The sequence below is a fragment of the Haemaphysalis longicornis genome, unplaced genomic scaffold (assembly GCF_048455015.1).
Source record: "Haemaphysalis longicornis isolate Haplotype H1 unplaced genomic scaffold, Haemaphysalis longicornis Haplotype H1 scaffold_1, whole genome shotgun sequence".
In the NCBI taxonomy this organism is placed as follows: Eukaryota; Metazoa; Arthropoda; class Arachnida; order Ixodida; family Ixodidae; genus Haemaphysalis; species Haemaphysalis longicornis.
Genome location: NW_027526203.1, coordinates 137,047,617 through 137,067,956, shown reverse-complemented (window position 1 = coordinate 137,067,956; position 20,340 = coordinate 137,047,617). Strand labels below are relative to the sequence as shown.

General features: G+C 51.3%; 1 protein-coding gene across 10 annotated transcripts in view; it reads left to right on the top strand.

The window, feature by feature from the left end:
* LOC144180721 (uncharacterized) overlaps positions 1-20,340 on the top strand; it is a 102,065-nt gene that overhangs the window by 49,183 nt on the left and 32,542 nt on the right. For all 10 annotated transcript variants that reach the window (XM_077709019.1, XM_077709017.1, XM_077709015.1 and 7 more), the window contains 13 exons: positions 2,697-2,839; positions 2,917-2,978; positions 3,034-3,172; positions 3,250-3,498; positions 6,984-7,163; positions 8,396-8,513; positions 9,826-9,940; positions 10,040-10,145; positions 10,740-10,793; positions 13,625-13,825; positions 18,649-18,739; positions 19,675-19,779; positions 19,849-20,105. In XM_077709019.1, the coding sequence (XP_077565145.1) occupies positions 2,697-2,839; positions 2,917-2,978; positions 3,034-3,172; positions 3,250-3,498; positions 6,984-7,163; positions 8,396-8,513; positions 9,826-9,940; positions 10,040-10,145; positions 10,740-10,793; positions 13,625-13,825; positions 18,649-18,739; positions 19,675-19,779; positions 19,849-20,105 (1,820 nt within the window). The remainder of the gene's footprint in view (positions 1-2,696; positions 2,840-2,916; positions 2,979-3,033; positions 3,173-3,249; positions 3,499-6,983; positions 7,164-8,395; positions 8,514-9,825; positions 9,941-10,039; positions 10,146-10,739; positions 10,794-13,624; positions 13,826-18,648; positions 18,740-19,674; positions 19,780-19,848; positions 20,106-20,340) is intronic.

The window sequence follows — 20,340 nt, the reverse complement described above, 5'->3', positions numbered from 1 at the left end:
AGCACAGCGATGAAGGCAAACAAAGGGCCTGTTCTGTCGCAGTGTCAATATTGTATTGGGCGCCAATGTGGGATTGAGAGGGGTTTAATGGCTACACTGCAAAATGCCCCAAGCAGTTGGCGGCATCTTGAGGGACGCCACGGCAGGTTTGACTTACTGACAAAGCGACAGCAGGCTCCAAAGGGCCAGGACGAACCAGGTTTATTGGCCGAGCGGTACAGCGCATATTGATCGCTGCGATAGGCCCAAGAACTACATTGTACCAACACGCCTCAGGGCCCGGCCCAAGCGGGCGGCAGTGGCCGGGGGCTACACGGGAGCTGCCAGCAAGGTAGGCCAAATAGGCTTAGCGGCGCGTCCAAGCGGGGTAAAAGGCTCCATCCCGAACAATTGGGGACGAGGGGACGGAAGGCCCACACCTCCCTCGTGATCCCTTCTCTTGGTCCCCCACGAAGTGCGCACACCGCTCTTAAAAGGCATGGGGGAAAGGGGGAAAGCTCCTGGGTGAGGAGGAGCAGGGGCGGGGGGAGGGGGAAGGCTTGTTCTTGCCCCCTGGCTGCGAGGCGACGTAGCAACGTTGTGTGGTAAAAAGCGGGTGGTCGTAAAACCGGGGGACATGTATAATCGGGGATTACCGTGCAGTGTGCCCCTTTCTAAAGAGGGTTGCCGCTCTGTTACAGCCTCTCACTAAACTTCTTTTTCTTCTTTTTAAAGATGATAGTCTTTCTTGGGCTACTTAAACCCAGAAATTTTGGTCTGTCCGTCTGTCTGTCTGTCTGTCTGTAACTCGATTCAGCCACCCGACCAAAGTGAAATGGATACTGCGCAATAGTCTTATATATTCACAGCCAAATGTAAAGGTCGAAGCCTGGTTTATACGTTCATACTTGTCAACTTTGTTGAACAAGAACAATACATTACGCAAATATAAGACAGGAAATTAGTATACAAGGGATATTTACAGTGTTCCTTTATTAAAAAATTCATGGATGCTTGGTTTTTCGATAGCAAATGATATTCTACATCTACTTCGGAAAACCGCCGCCTGCTGTTGCCCGCACCACCTCTTGGCGGCATATGAGAAATCACGCGGCAACAGCAACGAAATGTTTTACTAGCTAGGTTCCACGTTCTGCTTGGAACGCACGTGGAGCACGGCAACGCGGTTCTATAAACCTTGAAGTCGGCCCCCTCAATTCGCGCGTGTCTGCGCCATACTGCAGCGCTGGCATCGAGGAACCCGGCCTGTTGCAGTGGAACGCAGTAAATTCAAATCGCCTTGAGCAAACCTTTAGTGTGTTTACCTTGGGATGAGCGCGACGGAACAGGAACAGCATGAGGGGTGAGCGGGAAAGCAAAGGGGGCATTTCCTTGGCAAATGTCTACAAAGACTATCGTCTTTTGACGACATTTGCAACAAAAGGAGCAGGCACGCGACCAATTTTTTTTGTTGTTTGAGTTTGAGAGGGCGATTTTATTAGTGCTTTGCTATACAGCGAGTGAAAAAAGCTGTCCTAGCACGATAATGAGTGAAGTTCTCGCACCCATGAGCGTCTTTTCGCGAATGTGTGTTAGAAGATCTGAGTAGACACGGTAACACTAGAGGTGGGATGGCAGGAGAGATGGTGAAAAGGCGGGCATGATTTTGCTGAAGTACAGCCCATGGCAACAGCATTCCGAGTACGCGCAGTGTTTCTGCGGCAGCCATCCCAGTGTGTGCTAGGATACCTCAGTGCTGTGCTCATGGTGTATCAGAAGGTTCAGGTTTGCTTGAGCTGAGGTTGTCATTTTCAAGTCTTTGCTAATGGCCACGTAACCTTGGTTTTATGCGTCGACAATGAACGTAGCTATTGTCATCACTGGACGGGGTGCGCTAACCGTTCAACTGCCCGCTGTAATGCGAAGAGCCATGCCAGTTTTAAGCATTTCGGAACATTGGAATGAAAAGCAAGTGACCTGTTGGCTTTGCATTTTTACCTCGCTGGTGCCACATTTTGCTTTTTGCAAGGTTCGAGTAGCCAGCCTACCCATAGCAGGCATGTTGCATGCACTGCGGAACACATTCCTTTCTCGGTGCCTTGGCCCGGAACTGCCGGGAAGGCATGTTTGTATCACAAATGCTTCAGTGTGCGGTCAGGTGAGCAGTCAGTCATGACTGCTTCTTCACTGTGTGGTCAGTCAGTGGTGCTTCAGTGAGCGGTCAGTCACTAAATGTGCTTGCTGTGTCCAACACATGTGCATTTAGTCGCTGTTTGTGTCGAATTAATGCACCTTTTATGTGACAGTCGCATGCATCTGACCCTTTACGTGCCGACCCTCGGTATAACCAAGACCTACTTGCAGCCGGAAGCCTGAAGCGCAAATTCTATCAAAGGGCCCTTGGAGGCAGAATACACGCTTGGTTCATTAAAAAGACTGCTTTGTCCCGGTAACAGTGACACCAACTTTATCGCGAACTTATAACAAATAATCGAGATATCGAGGAAAAAAGATGAAGCAGTGACGCCTCGCCAGTGACTTTGACGCCTGGAACCGATATACACGCCGCCGCAGAAACTTGTTGGTGAAACTGAGTTGGTTGTGCAGCCTAGTTGATAAGTAGCCGTGCGCATGTGTATGAAGGCAAGTGAGCAGCGGTTGCAGCCCTGCTTTGGAGTGTGTGTGGTGCGGCCAGTGGCCCTCCTCCCCCCGCGCAGTGGTGCCCGAGCCGGAAGAGGTGAAGAAGTTCTCGCGGCCGCACCCCCTGGCCCGCTTCTGTGGGGTCAGTGGGCTGCTGAAGCTGGTGCCCGCTGTCAGTGGCGACAGCCTGCCCCCACCCATTGAGCTGCACAGCCTCAAGGTATGCGTCTGGCATGCTTGTAAAGCAGCGCACGAGTCAGCTCGTCTCTCTCTCTCTCTCTCTCTCTCGTCGCGCAGCACTTGTTCCAGAAGGACCCGCAATTCCGCCAGCTGCAAGCATTCCCGGGACCCCTGATCAGGTGAGCCGCCCCCTGGGTTGGTGGGACTGCGCAGCAGCTGACGGGAAATGTGCAGGTCCGAGACGCACAAGAACGACGTGATCCAGTTCTGCACACAGAAGATCGAGTCCTTCTCTGCGAACCCCAGCCTGCCTGACCGGTCGTCGCACATCCTGCTGTGGGAGCTGCTCGTGCTCATGCTTCGGCAGAATGGGGTACGTGCCGCCCTTGGGCCCCTCGGGGGGCTTTCGTTGTCTGCACACCCAAGCACAGCGCCTTCCTGGGGTTGCAGTTTGTGTCCGGCTCGGACATTGCTGAGCTGCTGCTGCGTGGCCGGGGGGACGTGGAGCCGGCCGCCCCCGTGAACCGGCCCGGGGGCGAAGAAGGGAGCGAGGTGACCTCGCCCGAGGGGGGTGAGGATGGCAGCAGCCCCTCGCCCGACGAGGGCATCGTGGTCACCGACCGGGCGCAGCTCGGGGCCACGGGCTCGAGCCGCGCACTCGCCAAGTTCCGAGAGTTTCTGCTCTTTGGCCACAAGAAGGTGAGCCCCCTTGGGTTTTTACTAAAGGGTGGCACCTTTCGTAGCGCTTGTTTGCGCTGAAATAAATGGTCGACCCTGCCGCTTCTCTCTCATAGCGTGTCTTCCGTTGCAGCGTGTGCTTGAAGGGAGCGCACTGAGCTGCCTTTGAGTTTTGTCCCCAGTCTTTCATGTACTTGCATAGTTTGCCATCAGCAAAGTTGACAGCCAGCCCGGCAGTGCTGTGATGGTATGGGCGTGCAAATGCAGTTAAACTCAGTTACAGTCGAATCCCGCTACAACGAAATTGACGGGACGCGCGAAAAATTTAGTTGAAGCAGAAATTCGTTGAGGCGAAATCTGCCCCAACACACACCGGAAGGAGAAAAAAATAGTTCCGTATATTATCCGCATCATTGACAGCATAATGCAATGTTTACGAAAAGATTGATGCGCAATTACGCCGTGCTTATTTGGATAAGAAACGTATGAATGGTGGTGTGTTTTTGCCTGCACGTAAAGAGCGCCTTACGGGAGGGGGTTTGAAGAAATGCAGTCACGAAACATATTATCGCACAACAAGGCATATCTACCAAGCTTATTACTAGCACTGCTAGGCTGTCGGAAGCCCCCCTCTCGCTTGTGGCAGGCAGGAGAGGTGCCGTTATCTTATCCTCCATGTAGTTATCCTCTCACTAGGCACAGCGGCAACTGACCTTGGCAGGCAAGCCGCGTGCGCTTGCATTTTATCGTCAGCACACGCTCGTGTCTAACATAGGCTGCGCGGGTGCAAGACTGAACAAGAAAACATTATTTTTGCGTTTGACTTTGAAGAATTGTAGAAGGAAAACTGCAATGACAGCTGCTCACAACGCATACATGACAGCGCCGCGCCAGCAGCAGAACACATTCGCGCGATTTAAACTGGATACGGATTGGCTGTAGCTCCGGCTTGGCGAACCGGGCCTGCTGGGCCTGCGCCTCGTGTAAAGACGGCCAGCCACATCGTTATCACCAGCAAACAATGGCGTCCACCTAGAGTTTGTTTTTGTTTTGGGTGGTGGTGTGGGCTCGCAGCGCACGTTTTCGGAGAAACTAAGCGCCTTAAATGCTAAAAAGTTGCAGATAGCTGGCGTTATGCTTATTTTATAGTGAAACAAATGTTCAAACCCAGCCACAATGAGCGAAAATTTCGTTGAGGCGAAAGCAAGCCAAACAAATGGTTCGTTGTGGCGAGGACTTTGTTGCATTGACTTCTATGGCTAGCTGACGGAGAATTGGAAATATTTCGTTCAAGCGGACTTCGTTGTAACTCGCAAAAAAAGAAAAGAAAAATCACCTACTGTGGAACCCTGGTACGTCCCCCGGTCTTATGGTGACCCGCTTCTTGTGACGGCAAACTCCCCATAGAAATAATGCATTAAAAACCCTGATGATACAACACTCGGGTGCATGTGGTACGCTTCATACGACAGACCCTGGTGGGAATAAACCGGCATTTTATCCATCTTTTACACCGCCTCGCCTCCTCGTCTCAACATTTCTTTAGCAAATAGCAAGTTAGGCTGAGACAGAAGTTCAACTGCCCCAAGGCCGTCTCAGCATTTATTCGGTGACGAAAGATGCTTTAATTGCAGAGAAATTAGCAATTGAAAAATGCATTTCATTCCTCCCGCCATTTCATGATGTTTTGCGTGACGTCAACGGTAGCCGGAAGCGAGCGAGACAGCGGTGTGGTCTAGCAGGAAACTAAAACCGGCCAAGCGAGCCATCGCGGCCGCAGGAGCCACTGGTCATGACAGAACAACATAAGACAAAACAACTTGCCCACCCCACACTTCCATTACCTGCTACACTCTGTGCGTCAATCTTGGTGCCGTACGGGACGTGAGATGGTGGTTAAACAATGTGAACGTGCCGCACGGCCTTTTACTTTACCTACAAAATGTCTAGCAGTCAGGGAGAATGGCGAGAGGGGCGCCCTTTTGATGTGCATTCTCGCTATAGATAGTCGGGTTTTAGTCGCTTCGACGCACTCAGCTTAATAACATGGCGCCATCTGTTAGTTTAACTTGTAACATCATGCAGTGCTAAATTTTTTTTCATCATGATATGGTAACGCTTTTGCGCCATCTGTTGAATGTTTTGCGAAGCGAGCTCCCTATTAGCCCATCTACCAGAAGTGTGCCTAGAGCTTTTACAAGCGCCCAGACCACTACTAACTAAACACCTTGAGGCCAGTAGGGAATGAAAAACGTGCATAAGACCATACAAATATCATTTAACCTAAGTACGCACTGTAGTGGAAGCATAGCAGCACACAATGCCCTTAATCAAAAGACCCGGTCTGACACACATTTTATTCGACTTCAAGACAATCAAGAAATGATTTCAAACATACACATTGTCACGGCATGCACTTCGAGGCCAAAGCGCAAAATTAACAGGCGATCGATTGCCTCCTGTTTGTCGAAAGGGTAGCACTCGCTTCTTGCGATTTACGGGGGCGAACAAGTCATTTCACTCCGGCGGACGCCGAGAAGGTTTTTAAAAAAACTCGCACACACTCTACGTGCCCGGTTCCTGGTGTAATCATTGCTAGTGATAATTCCAACTTAGTCAGCACAGTTCCACCCACAGGAGCATGCCGTCGAACTGCATTGCGAAGCGAACGCGACCGCAACACGCACACAGCTTTGGCCGCTTCTGGCCTGGGTGCAAAACTCCGTTCGGGCAGACAGCGCTATACGAAAGAGCAAAAAAACTTGTTCTATCAGATGCAAACTACTGTCCACAGAAGAGCGGCACTGTGGAAGGCAGACGTGCTACTTGCCGCCATGATGTAAACAAGGAGATAACAGATGTGATTTTGCCGAACCTGCAATAACCATTGCAACCACCACCGGCGCCGTGGCTTGGCAGCTTGCGATTGTCGGCATGGCTTGAATTATACCTGTACATTTATAATTGTTTATGACTTATGAAAGTGAACGTACGAAGAGAGATTTTATGTGTTTCTTTGAGAGCTTGTGTGTGCGGTTCTCGTTCTGTTGTTTGTCACGTGACTTATAACAAACCCGCTCAGTCGCTATTGACGCCATCTCTGCTGGGTGGCCGATTGCTTCATTTTTTTTATTTTTGCGCGATTATTTTCAAGGTACTGACCCAGAGACTGGCATATTCGTTTTCTGTGGATTTCAATCCATCTATTTAGACCAACTTCGGTTTTGTCTTCAATGTACCTTTAGCAGGGGACATGGGTGTTAAAACAATTTCTTAATTTCTAAGTAAACTCTGTAAAACTTGTCAGTCTTGCTGCTTTTCCCCCACTGATTTCAAATATGTCATCATTTTTTGAGTCAGTCAATGAGTTCACAAGTTAATCAGAGGTAATTAGTTATTTTTGGAGGAACAATAAAGAAAACGGTGTTAGCCGTAAAACGGTAATCTTGAGCGGCAGTTTTCCAAAGGAGGCGCACAGGGCCGACAGGGCAGCTTCCCCCGCGCAGGATGCCCTGGACTGGGCGGTCAAGTGCGGCCTGTGGGGCCACGCACTCTCCCTGGCGGCCAAGATGGACACGCGCACGTACGCGAGCATCATGACCTGCTTCACCAATGCCCTGGCCATCAACGACCCCCTGCAGACGCTGTACCAGCACCTCTCCGGCCGCCAGCCGGCTGCCGTCACTGTGAGTAGTGCTCTTCTGGCTCGGGGCAGTCCCCTCAGAGCAGCGGCCGTGTTGTAGTCTAGTGCGGACTGGTTGGGTCGCTTTACAGGGCAGGGATGGTACAGGGGCGAAGGAGAGGCGGGAATTCCTTTTGTCGTCATTACGACTAAATGCACGTCTGCAGCCGTGGCTTTATTTTATCCGTTGCCTCATGCCAGCCCATTTTCTCGTTTTGTATCGCGAGAGCAGCGAATGCTGCAAGAGAGGTTCCACCAACTTTGTTATGTTCGTTGGGCTGAATATCTTGCACACACAGTACCATTTGTTTGCTTGCAGCTGTGAGCAGTCATCTTCAACAGTTTTGACCTTTTCTTTTTTGCGCCTGATGTTGCACCTGATAAAATAGTTGGCACTGCATTCGCGGGGACTGGAATGTGCGGGGATCCTTTTGACAACTGCTAGCAACCCGGCCATAGTCTGAGCATTCTCGCTACATTTTTGGGGTTGGAAGGGGAGGGGGGGGGCTGCGTTCTTTCTGCAGACGGGAACCAATGTGAGGGTGCATTTATTGTGCGAGCACATTTTAACGCTCTAGCATGTGGGCACAATATACTGCAAGGTACGATACCTGTGCTCCACCTGCCTCTCGAATGCCTTTGAAGTGAATGTCACCCGAGTCAGCTGCAAACGTTTTGCTGCGCCGCTATATCTGCAGGATTAAACTAAACGCCCACCAATCTGGGGGATTGTCCCTGAGGACAGGTCAAGTGGCTATCAAATGAAGCTATCAAATGTTGTACCCTCATCCCAGTGTCTTCACGCGACTTTCAAAAAACGAATACTAAAAGCAGAATACTGAGTTGACGTGAACATTTTTTTTAACAAGTGTTGCATGCACTGTCGCAATTTCTGTTGTACTCTGCATCCCCTTAGTGCAAATATCAAACACTTGGAAGCCGCGTTGCACTTTGTAAGAGAAAAAGCTGCCAAGTTGTGTTTAAAAGTGCAAATTTTATTTTGGGTGGCTACGACTTGAGCTTGATTCCAACTGCTGCCCTTTGACATGAAAAGGAAACTTTTCTTTGTTTTTTTTTTGGGGGGGGGCAGCAGTGTCCCTTCTCCTCCCGCGCCCAGATTCTCCTCCTGTGGGTTGCAAGAGTTTTGCGAGTGGATAGGGAGTGAGCGCCAGTGCTGGCTGTGCCACAGTGGCCTTGTCTTAGTAAGCTGCCCTGGGTGGTTTTGGTTGTGTGCAGTGCATAGCGGACGCCAAGTGGGGGGACTGGAGGCCACACCTGGCCATGATCCTGTCGAACCCGTCCTCCCGGCCTGAGGTGGACGCTCGGAGCATCACCACCCTGGGCGACGTGCTTGGTGAGGGCCCTTCCGATGCGCACTGGTTTGTTGGCTGTGAGCTGTGCAGGCCATTAAGGCTCTGCTCCGGGGCCACGCCTGGCATTGCCATGAGGACATAGTGTGCAGCACAGGTGATACTTGCAGGCATCATCCATCAACTTGTTTTTCTCTTGCCCTTGTGTAAACGTTTTAAAATAAGCCACCATCATTGGGCTTAGGGAGCTTCGCAGCACTGAAATTTGTGCGTTAAGGTAGATGTACTGCTGCTGGTATGTATATATAAGTTCTTTAAATGATCATTAGCATATTTGGAATGCAGAGCTCACAAGGGAAATGGGTAAGGGTTTATTAGACTTGCCAAAAACCTGCCATTTCCTGCCTAAGGAAGATTATTCTTTTTGAACATAACGAAGTCTATGTCAGCATCCAGCGCATACCACATGCACAGGGCATCAGCTTATGGGGAGTACTTCGGTCCCTTAATAAGCATTTAGGCAGTAACAGCACTCAGTGCTGTCCAAACTTCAGGAAAAAAATCTAAAGAAAGTTGAGAGAAGCGCAAAAGCTCTCTTTGTAACGCCGAAAGTGCGCCAAAACCTTCGCTCAAAGTGCGTCCAATCGATCGTCAAATATTCGAAGACCTAAATCGTAAACGAAGAACGAACCCATGCGACGGTTTTTGCACACTAAGTAGACGTAGTATCTACAAACAATCTAAATGTATACCGATACATGGTTTATGAGATAAAGGTGAACCATTGTGCTCCTTCTTCATGATCAATGTGTGCGTTGTCCTGTATAGAACCATTCATTTTTTGCAATTTTCGAGTAACCGTTTTGGCACAATGTAAGACCGGTTTCACGCATGCGCCGTGTGTCCAGAGATCTTGAGTTTTCCAGTCGACCAGTCGGTCTATGGGGGAATGCATTAGTTTTTTGGCAAGACGCCATCGGTCCCACTAAGAAAGCTTTTGCTTTACAGAGCTTGCGAACATGTGCATGTTTCTGAAAGTATCCGTGCGCCGCCTTCGCATGCTACCCAGCTGTGGTGTAACGGCGGCTGTCGATGTCTTCAGCGGAGTGCACATGCATCAAGGCACCCTAGAGAGAGGCTTTGAGTTTACTCGGTGGATGCAGCTTGGCGAGGGAGGAGTGCGGAATAAAACTTGCCCTTCCCCGAAGGCTGGGCTGGGGACAGTGGCCAGTTGACCCGAGTGGTTGTTGTACGCATTTCACTGGAGTGCGTTCACTCATTGCAACCCGTTGTTGTGAGTGAGGTCTGTTTAGCGCTGTTTGTTCACCCAGCATTGTGTGATCCTCCATTGTGCAGCGAGCCGGGGCTGCCTGCCAGCGGCGCACTTCTGCTACCTCATGTCCCAGGTGGAATTTGGCTCGTACGCCTGCAAGGCGGCCAAGCTGGTGCTGCTGGGATCCAACCACCAGACGTACGTCTCTCGCTGCTGCTGTTCAGTCTTCCTCCTCTTAGCCTGCATGCGTGCACGCCCCCCCCCCCCCCCTCGAACCGCTCTCCTTCTCCTTCGCAGGCTGCCCTTCGAGGAGTTTGCCTCCAACGAGGCGATCCAGTGCACCGAGATCTACGAGTACTCCCAGTCCCTGGCCAGCCCCGACTACATGCTGCCCCACCTGCAGGCAAGCCCTCTCCTGCTGGGTAGATAGATGCGTTGCTTTCAGAGTGGGGAAAGGAAGCTACATCATTGCCACAACATAGGCTACAACATGGCGGCCGCAAGAGGGCAGGAGGTTTTGCATCAGGCCTGTGGTGTCCCTGAGTGCAGCTTACCCACAAGGGGTGCCTTGCTGTGGGGCCTACATCATTGCCATGTCCGTTCCAGTGTCTCTTCCCATCATTCCTGGCCCACTTGTCCTGCTTTGTTGGACGCTAGTAACAAGCTGCGGTTGGGACAGCCTCGGGGACAATCAGATCAGTGGCGTGCCCAATGTTCTGCTGCCTTTCTTGCCTCGGCGGGTGATGGTAGTTGCATGTAAATGGGGATTCCAGTGGGGATGGCTCGTGAGAACGGCGCGGCAGTTGTCCCAGTTGTGGAGATTCGGCTTTGCAGCTGTTGGGAACTATTCGAAGGAGCCAATCATTGCTCACCTGGTCATGCGTGCTGTGCCGCCGGGCCGAGGCAGCTTGGTATGGGGAAGGGCTCAACTGCGAACGCACGCATTGGCCGGGCAGGAGGGGTGGTTGAGTGTAATGCCTGGGGTATCTCGTTGCAGGTGTACAAGTTCCTGCACGCTATGCGGCTGGCCGAGTACGGCTTCGCACAAAAGGTAAGTCAAGGATGTCGGGGACATCGTTTTTTTTTGTTTGCCTCTCGCAGTTGGGCGCTACCGCCAAAGACTAATTGTTTGGTTTACCGCCAGAAATTTCAATTTGACACCAGTACACACATCATACCGTCTATCCCACCACCTGAGAAAAGTCGACACTAAAATTCTTTTTTTTTTCCCCGGACCACGCGTGCAAATGTTGTGCAGTGTTTCTTCATTCATGCGTGAGCTCTCACTCCCTCCAAAGTGTACTCGCTTGAATGACGTTATTGTATTTCTTTCGTTGTTATATTTGTATCACCCACTCCTGCTTAAAGCTTGGCACCCAGGCTAGCAGTGCCCTTTAAATAAATAAATAATGTCCGTGAGCCACCTTTTGCAGGGATGCATTGGTAGTTGCCAGCTCCTTCACACGAGAATAGTAGTTGTTGCACGTGCTCTGGAAGTACCGTATAAGCCGGAATATAAGTCGACCCCTTTACCTTGCAATTGGGAAATGGGGGAAAAAAAATTACCGTATTTACTCGCGTAATGAACCCACTTTTTTTCCAGAAAATTGGGCATGAATTTGGGATGAGGGTTCATTGTGTGGGAAAAAATTGCAACAGTTTTAAAGGTTGAAATTTCATACAATAAAGTTGCTAAGAGAGAAGCACTGTCAGAGCCTTGCCATTTTCGTAAAAGCACGTAAGTAATTACGTAATCAAATTTCTTTTTTATTCGCAACATGCTAGTGGCGCCCTACTCGCCATGGAGCTATCCTCCTTAGTAAAGTCTTTTGGCGCCTCACATTTGTTGTCGGCCCGTAGCGCACCGTCTTGCGTGCTATTAAGGCACTCTAAAATTTCTTTTCCGACACCGGGAAACTTCCCTTCTTTGGACCCACGAAACACACGGCAATCTCTGTTCCTCGCCCAAAAACCTCATTTTCGCCCTTAACGTACACGAAGTGCCGCCCAGCCGCGTGGTTTCCGTGTGCATCAACACACGCTCCACCACCTTCAGTTTAAATCCGGCTGTGTAGCTCATGTACTGGCCCATCATACGGCGCGCACTAGGAGCACAAAAAAAGGTCGGAACACAGCTGAACAACAAAACCACGAGCGTAATGGTGAAGTCGTGGAACCTCAAGAGCAGAGGAGTGCGGAGTATGTTTAGTGCTTTGTTCGCACGCCGCCAGAACCAGCCGTAGCAACAAAGAGCAGGGAAGGAGTGCGGAGTACGTTTTGTGATTTGTTCGCAAACAGGAACGTTTTTACGGCACAAGAAGGTTCGTTTTGCGTTCAACAGGTGGCGCTCCGCAAGCGCGCAATTTTTAAATTGTGAGCCACGGCATTCGCGCTCACGTCTCTTGCTACTGTCGAGATTTCTTTTTGTTGCCGAGTAGCAATCCGGGCTCTAAGCCTGGATAACCTCTCGGCCTTTCCTTTTGCTTTTCTCCTCCTCCTCCTCTTTTTGTTGGAATGCGTTTTTAGCATTTCTGCGCGTACTGCAGCGTGATATCAAGTTACTATGATGGTCTAAGGGATCAGCAACGATGCTGAGATAAAAACATGTTTCCGCTGCATTTTTTATTCAAAGTGACAAAAACGTAAATTCTCAAGAAGACGAGTGGGGGGAGGGTTCATTACGCGAGTGGGTTCATTACGTGAGTAAATACAGTAGGTACAGTCTACTCCACTTATAACAATATCCAAGTGCCAGGGTAATTGCCTCATTATAGCCGATAATTGTTGTAAAGCGGGTCGCGGAAAAAAAACAAAGACGGAACAGAGCTCAAAACATTTTATTCTCATGGAAGCAAGGTCAAACTACTACTTATTTGCAGAAAAGAAGCCATAGTCGGTCAGCTTTGTTTGCCGCACGCAAAGCTAGTGCACATCTTTTCCAAGAGCATCTATAGGTGCTTCACCTAGCTGAGCTAAATGTCCTTGGTGGAAACGAAGTCCCCGAGGGACTGTGTCATGTGTTGGGCCTCCTGTGAAGACACTACCTGAGTAGGCTGCGTAACCGTGTCGCCAGTCGTCACTGTTACCGCTGTCCCCAGCACGTATCCGTGCAACCATCGCCTCTTCAGTGAGGTAGTGGGACGTTTCCAAAACATTGGTTCCGACATCCCTTCCACGGAAAAACGGAGGCAATCGAAGAGGCCAAAATATAGCCGGTTATGGAAGAGGCACCCAATCAAATTCAAAGCAGTGCGCATGTGACACAACAAGCAAAAGTTACTTTTGTAAGCATTTAGGGGTTTTCAACCAGTATTTACAAAACGGAAATGTAACTGCATGGCCGACCACCCAGACTTAGCCTTGCTTGTGCCAACCAACTCCACAAGGCCCCCAGGAAAGTCCACCGTCTTTCACACAGGAGGAGTTCTCGGCATCATATCCTTGACCGTTTCTTTTTTAACGATTGGCAGATTGCATGTTACTAAAGTGTTCTGCCTTTTTTAACATTGGTAATCAACAGTGGCCTTTACTCCAATGTAGCTTTATTTTAATCTGGACAGTGTTGAAGAGCAGCCCCCTCTTATTATCTGGGCCAGCTGACTGCAGGAGATGAGGGGGGCAGTCAGGAGGTCTCTTCCTTCAGGAATAGTGTGGCTACATAAAAGGCACCAACTTTTTCTGCTTGTTAGAACGATAGAAGATGCCACAACTTGTTTCATGCTTAAAAAGTCGTGCTTGGTCACACACAATGCACCCATGATCTCTCGCGTATCCTCCAAATACTATACCCTACGTAGGCTCACGCTGTCAGTTTGTAGTGCTGGCCCCTATTGCGTCATCACTGCCGCCCACGTGTGAGGAGAATGGCCTCTTGTCGTCCAGGCGCTGCACTACTGCGAGGTGCTGGCGGACGCGATGGTGCGCCAGGGTTCCGCCTCCCAGCTGGTTGCCCAGACGTACGAGCTGGCCGACCGGCTCAAGTACCACGACCCCCACTTCAGCCAGGGCCAGGGCGAGCTGGAGGAGCTGGCCGACCCCGGCTGGCTGCAGGCCCTGGCCCAGCTGCTGGTCGCCCGCCACAGGGTGAGGGCTCTTACTCAGAGCCGCCTGACTGGAGTCTTTACCGAGGGGTGTTGGGAAGGTGTGTCCTGGTTGTCTGGGGCAGCTGGCTGCTCGAGATTCAGGGGGACTTTCTCCTGAGGTGTCTCCTGTGATGTAACCGCAAAGGGCGCTTTCGTTTCTTCATATTTTGGGGGAAGGCGAAGGGACACACAGGTACTGCGGCTTCTTCTTTTTTTTTTTTTGAAAGCATGTGCTGCAACAGCGTGCCACTCCTTACACACTGGTTGTGGCTTAATGAAACCCTAGACGTTGCACCTGCTGTCGGGCTGAGTGAAAATTTTGAGCCTGTAACAGTGATGCTGTAATAAGCAGTGTAGTTTGCCATGTAGCACACGCTCAAGTTGGCAGTGTTGCGGTTCATGGGTATAGCTCATTCATGTAGCTGGTATTGTTATAACACACTCTTATCATGTCATCTTGAAAGGAAAGCACCTTTTCCTGTTGCAGTTATAAGTCTTACTTGCAGCCAAAAACTTTGTTAAACTCGCAAATTGTGTGAAATTGAGGTTCATAGATCCCAGCAGTGCAAATAATGTCCCAGGTGCTCGGAGCACTCATGGCAGTTAATCAGTAACACGTGAACGAAATTCCCCAAGCAATTGCAGCAATAGCAATGCTATTGAAAGGACCAGCTGTTCCTTTTAAATGCAGAGCATTTCTTAGCCTCGCCTCTTCCTGCGTCGGATGGCGTCCACAGCTCCGCGTCCGCAGCAGGTGCGCCTCTCCTCCTTCCCTCCCCTCTCTCAACAGCAGCTGGCGCGCGCATGCGTCCTAGTCAGCCCGTTCGCTCCGTCGCGGTCTCGGCGTAATACAGTTGAACCTCGATGTAACGTAGTCGGTAAAATTCGTAATTTACTTCGTTACATTGAAATTTCGCTACATTGAAATTCGCGGTTATAATGAAGTGTTCATCCCGTGAAGCGTTTCCTGAAAAAGAAAACGTGGCGCGCATACACGGCCGGCGCACTGTTTCTGTTTCTATCGGTGCTTAATCGTATACGCGGGCATCAGCGTGATCCGCATGGAGCGTTTTCTTCCCGCAAAAACGCGCCCCGCACGCCACAGGCGCCCTGACGCAGCCGCGGAGACCACCCGCACGATGCGGGTAGCTCCAGCGACCGATTCTAACCGCTCGCTGAAACGCAACTCGAGGGGCAAACGAGAGGGGTATGCGAGAAAAAAAGCGGATAACGTGGGCGAAATTTTCACTGTAAAACGTCATACGCGCCGCTTACGAGAGCGCCCATCAAATATCCTTCGCGGCAGCCTTATCGTCTAGCCAGCAGGCATCCCCGAGCGCTTCGAAGCTCCCGCCATAGGGTGCGGGCCTCCCCATTGGCGAAACCATGGCGAAACTGGTCAGGCTCCTCCCACTGCCGCGCGCAGCGTGAGTCACTTCCCGCCGCCGGCACGCAATTGCGGACGCCGGTAAGAGAAAAAAGAAAAAAAAAAAAAAAAAAACGCGCGTGCAAGGCTCATGAAGATTCACAAATGCTTGATGGGACGACGAAACCCAACAAGCATGAGCGAACTCGAACGAAGTGCAAAGCGGCGGCGGCGGCAATGCCACAGGCGATTAGGCTTACAACCGCGGAGGATATTTGATGGGCGCTTTCGTAAGCGGCGCGTGTCACGTTTTACAATGAAAATTTCACCCACGTTATCCGCTTTTTTTCTCGCATGCCCCTCTCATATGCCCCTCGAGTTGCGTTTCAGCGGGAGGTTAGAAGCGGTCGCAGGAGCTACCCGCATCGCGCGAGTGGTCTCCGCGGCTGCGTCAGCGCGCCTGTGGCTTGCGAGGCGCGTTTTGCGTTTTTGCAGGGAGAAAACGCTGCGTGCGGTTCACGCTGATGCCGATTAAGCCGTGGACAATTAAGCTCCAACAGAAACAGTGCGCCAGCCGTGTATGCACGCCACGCAGTTTGTAGGCAAGGGACTTAAAGACTCCGTGGCTGGCTGCATCCGCGGCATTGGGCGGCCGTTCGCGTTTTATTGGGACCCCATTTCGGCGCTTGCGTCTCCCAAAATCTACTTCTACAACTTAAATATCGTGCCTCGTTCTCCATAAAACTTCGTTACATTGAAATTCCGGCAAACGGGACTTCGTTACACAGAGGGGGAAAATACATGGTGTGCATACACTTGAAGTTACAAAAAATTCTGTGGTTCGTTACATAGAGGGTTTCGTTACATTGAAGTTCGTTACATCGAGGTTTAACTGTAGGTGCGTGATAGCAGTGCGGTGGGGTGTGGAAGGGCGCGTGCTGCTTGCGCATGCGTGCTCTCCCCCCCGTACTGCTCTCCCTCTACTGCGCGCGCTGCAAATATAAAGCGGCTAGCGGTCGCTCGTGCTTCAGTCACTGCGTTGCTCCTTCCTTCCTTGGTTGACGCTTGCTCCACCCTAACGCGACTTTACTCTCCTCTCTCTACCCCAAACCAACACCAACGCAACTACGACCCAACTACCCACCCTAACGCGACTTTACGTGGCGTTAACGACCCCCAATGCTCTGCATTTACTACTCGTGTTCCCCTCGCGGGAAGGCGCGGGAATTTCTGCATAAGCGGAGCTCCCAGGCAGGGAGCTCCGGGACCTCTTCAGCTATAGGGGTAAGGCTGTCTAAGAAAGTATCCCGCGTTCCCTGCTTTTATACTATGCTGTGTGGTATTGTCTAAACATGATCGGCCGGCGAAAAGAGGCCACACTGAAGTTTCATTCCCACCTCTTTCAACAACTGTCTTTTCACAACCGTGAACAACTATTCTCGTTTTCTTGTAATCAAGTCAGCTGACTCAGCAAGACCTGTCGCTTCACTGTCCGTATTCCTGATTTCAAAATTTCTGCAAAGCACATAAGGTGAAAAGTATCAAGCTAAAAAGCTCAGGATGGGAGAAATTGTTGTAGAACTCAATACCGCACAACAAGCCCGCACTCTTCTTGCCCAAACACACATCCTTGATCTGGTTATTAGGGTCGCACCCCACGGGAGCCTGAACAGCTCCCAGGATAATTTCCGAGACAGATCTGCTTACCGAAACAGATGCCGACCTCCTCGAAGGTTTCAAGGATCAGGGCTTCACAGCTGTGCACCGCATCACGATGCGCAGGGATAATAAGATAATCCCCACCAAACACATTATCGTGACATTTAACCGCTCCTCACTCCCAGATCGTGTGAACGCAGGCTTCATCCGATGCTCCGTTCGTCCGTGCATACTGAACCCGCGCCACTGCTTCAAGTGCCAGTGGTTCCGGCACAGTACAACCTCTTGCCGCGGCAAAACAACCTGTGCGAAATGTGCCGCACGGGGCCACCCCACCGACAACTGCAATTCTGACAACTTCTGACACTGATGTCAAGCCACATATCAGACAACACGTGTATAACATTTGGCAAACGCACTGGAGTGAACAGACAGACGACAAGCTACATGTAATAAAGCCTCACTTGGGACAATACACTACAGACACATGCAACAGGCACACTGAAGTCGCCTTGGCTAGGTTACGGATAGGGAAAGCGCATGCGATGCACTCCCACCTGCTCACTGGATCTCCAAGACCCATGTGCAGCGGTGTGGAGAGGCCCTGTCCGTGACCCACGTCCTCATGCAATGCAAGGCACTAGAAACAACACGACACAGACACTTTGCACAGCTATACAGACAACACATTCCACTACACCCATCGTGCTTTTGAGGGGATGACCCCATAATCACCCACAAGAATACTCTTAAGTTTCTTAGCTATGTCAAGTTTTTACACCTCCTTACTTAGCATGCATGCTTGACACCCTGGCCTTTTACACCAGTCATTTTCATCCTTTTATGTCATTTCACGTATATTTTTAGTTAAATGCTGTATATTTAGTGTCCCTTCGTCCTCATAAAACAGCTTTTCCTTAGCGCTGTTTGCCCTTAGTCGGCCTTGCGCCATAAAAACCCAATCATCATCATCATCAGAGCAAAGCTGCAGTGCAGGCCGTGTGTAGAGCTTGTAGCTGCCAGACGGTGGCATCGTGTTGTGTGCAACTCTATCCACCTCAGGAGGGCAAGACCACTGTGAGTGCTGGAAATGCTGGAACTGTGGGTCCTGTGGACAGTGCTCACACGCCTGGTGCGCTGGCACAGTTGCAGGCGGCACCGGGACCCCAGCACAGTGTGCAGCAGCAGCATGGCTCTGGCTGCAGTCACAAGCTGACACGCGTCACCAAACTTTCCGCAGAGGCAGGGTTGCACGCGAGCGAAAGGAGGTGAAATTGCAGGCAGAAATGGCTCCAGAAATGGTCACCTGTGCCATTACAATAGGGTGGTCATTAAACGCGCACTGCGACGGTAAGCCTCGGCCTGTTCATGCAGCCCAGCCAGACAGCTTGTCTGCTGTGTGCGCCTTGAAACTGCCTCGCTGTTTGTGCGAGTGGTCGTGACGCCCCCACCTAGTACATGGTTTCTCCATGCTTATCAAACACTGATGCTCGCTTTCTTTGGCCCTCGCCAAAGGCTGGCAGGTGGCAGGAGCTTCCGAAGCACTGCCAGAGCTTGGGTGGGGGAAGGAGCGGGCCCAGCCTAGCTTGCATTTGCACCACTGACAGCTGTTTGGCTGCTGGACGTTGTCGTTAGCCTGCGGTGTGGGAGTGGCCTGCCCCTGTTTTTATTCCCTGGCGTTAGTCAAGAGAGGCTCTCCTGTAAGCGAGGCGGGTGAGGAGTTCAGTCGAATCGAGGTTTGTCCGTCTCTTGCCGGCTTGTGTCCAGGCTGAGTCCACCCTCTCTGCCCCCCCTTGCAGTACAACCAGGAGAGCAGTGTGCCACCAGTGCAGCCGGCGGTGGCGGAGGTGCCCAGCAGCAACAACTTCCTCGCTCAGCAGAGCTTTGCCAGTGAGTGCCGCAGTTCCTCGCAATCAAGTCGGTCATTTTTGCAAATGCACTAGGCAGGCTTGTGGCAAAACTTTTTTTAATATCAAAGGTATTGCTGTGAAAACTGATAGATGCCTGGTCTAGCGTGCTGATATAAATACTTGCACTGAAGAAAGAGTCGGGAATATATGAGAGTCTTTCATTTCTTTTTTTCAGAACTTGAGTTCAAATCTGTTGAAAAACTGTGCAGTGCGTGCTATATTATTGATGCAACCGTTATTCAGCGTTCCTGCTTCAAGAATTCTGCAACTCCAAATTTCGTGGTTGAAGAAAGTGATGTGAATTATAATTCCAGCTTTTCAGTGATGATTGATTGATTGATTGATTGATTGATTGTGGGGTTTAACGCGCCGACGCAACGCAGGCGATGAGGCGCGCCGTAGTGGAGGGCTCCGGAATAATTTTGACCACCTGGGGATCTTTATCGTGTGCCGAAATCTCGTACACACGGGCGTTTTTGCTTTTCGCCTCCGTCAGAAAAGCGGCCGCCGCGGCCGGGAATCGAACCCGCGACCACTTTTCAGTGATGAATTTTGGGCTGAAATAAATTGTGGAGCAACAGAGCTTGAAGCATTAAACAACCCTTATTGCACTCTTAGGCTCCTCTTCAAGTCATCGGGGCTTCATAAAAATCGCAAGCACCTGTTTTGCGGTGTTTCAAAGAACTTGCCAAATCTTTAACAAAAACACCGAACTCTTTCCGTACCATGCGCATAGAGCATTGGAAGCCCGCCCACTACCAAATAACATTCCAGCGCCGATTTCGAGACCACACTGGGTGCTTTAAAGCCCCTGGGGCCACCTGCCGTGTAGTGAGAGCAGTGCACCTTTTGCCAGCCCACCGGGAAAAGCGAACCAGTGTGGCCACTTGGCTGTATCTGCCCCTGTGTGTGCAGGCTTCGTGGCTCCCAGCACAGGATTCTCGTCACCCGACGGTGCCTTCATGCCTGGGCATGGCGCGAGTGGGGACAGTGCCCAGGTGGTGGCCACACCGGAGCAGTGTGAGTGCCTCTCGGGGAAGTCCTGGCCGGACAGAAGCCGGCTTCACTCGGGGCCCCTCCCCCTTTCAGGGAGCTCGGTGAGGAGTCACCAAGGCAGCTTCACCGGGGTGACGAGCACGCCGTTCCCGACTTTGTCAGCCGAGGCTGGCTGGAACTCGCAGCAGGCGCCCCCCGCAGCCCCTGTCACCGAGAGCAGCAACTATCAGAGCCCGGCCGTTGAGTCCGCCGCCACCATGGCCAACGGAGTGCCGCCACAGGCGCCGTCTTCGCCCCCTGTCAGCAGCCAGGCCAGCTCGTTCGACTACTACAAGGCCAGCACCTTCTCGGTGAGTCTCTGCCAATGCAAGCGTGCTGTTCTGAGAATGAAGGGACCCTAGATGCAATGAAGGAGAAAAAGCAGACATCCCGCTGGCTGTGAGCACTGCTGGTCGGGCTCCTGTGTTTTCCACCTCAGAACCTTGTTTTTACTGGTGTTGCTGGCATTGCAGGGGTTGCTTGCTGTGTTTTCATGCATCATCAGCTTGCAGCATCCTCTTTCGAGGCCCGGGATGTGTCTGGCAG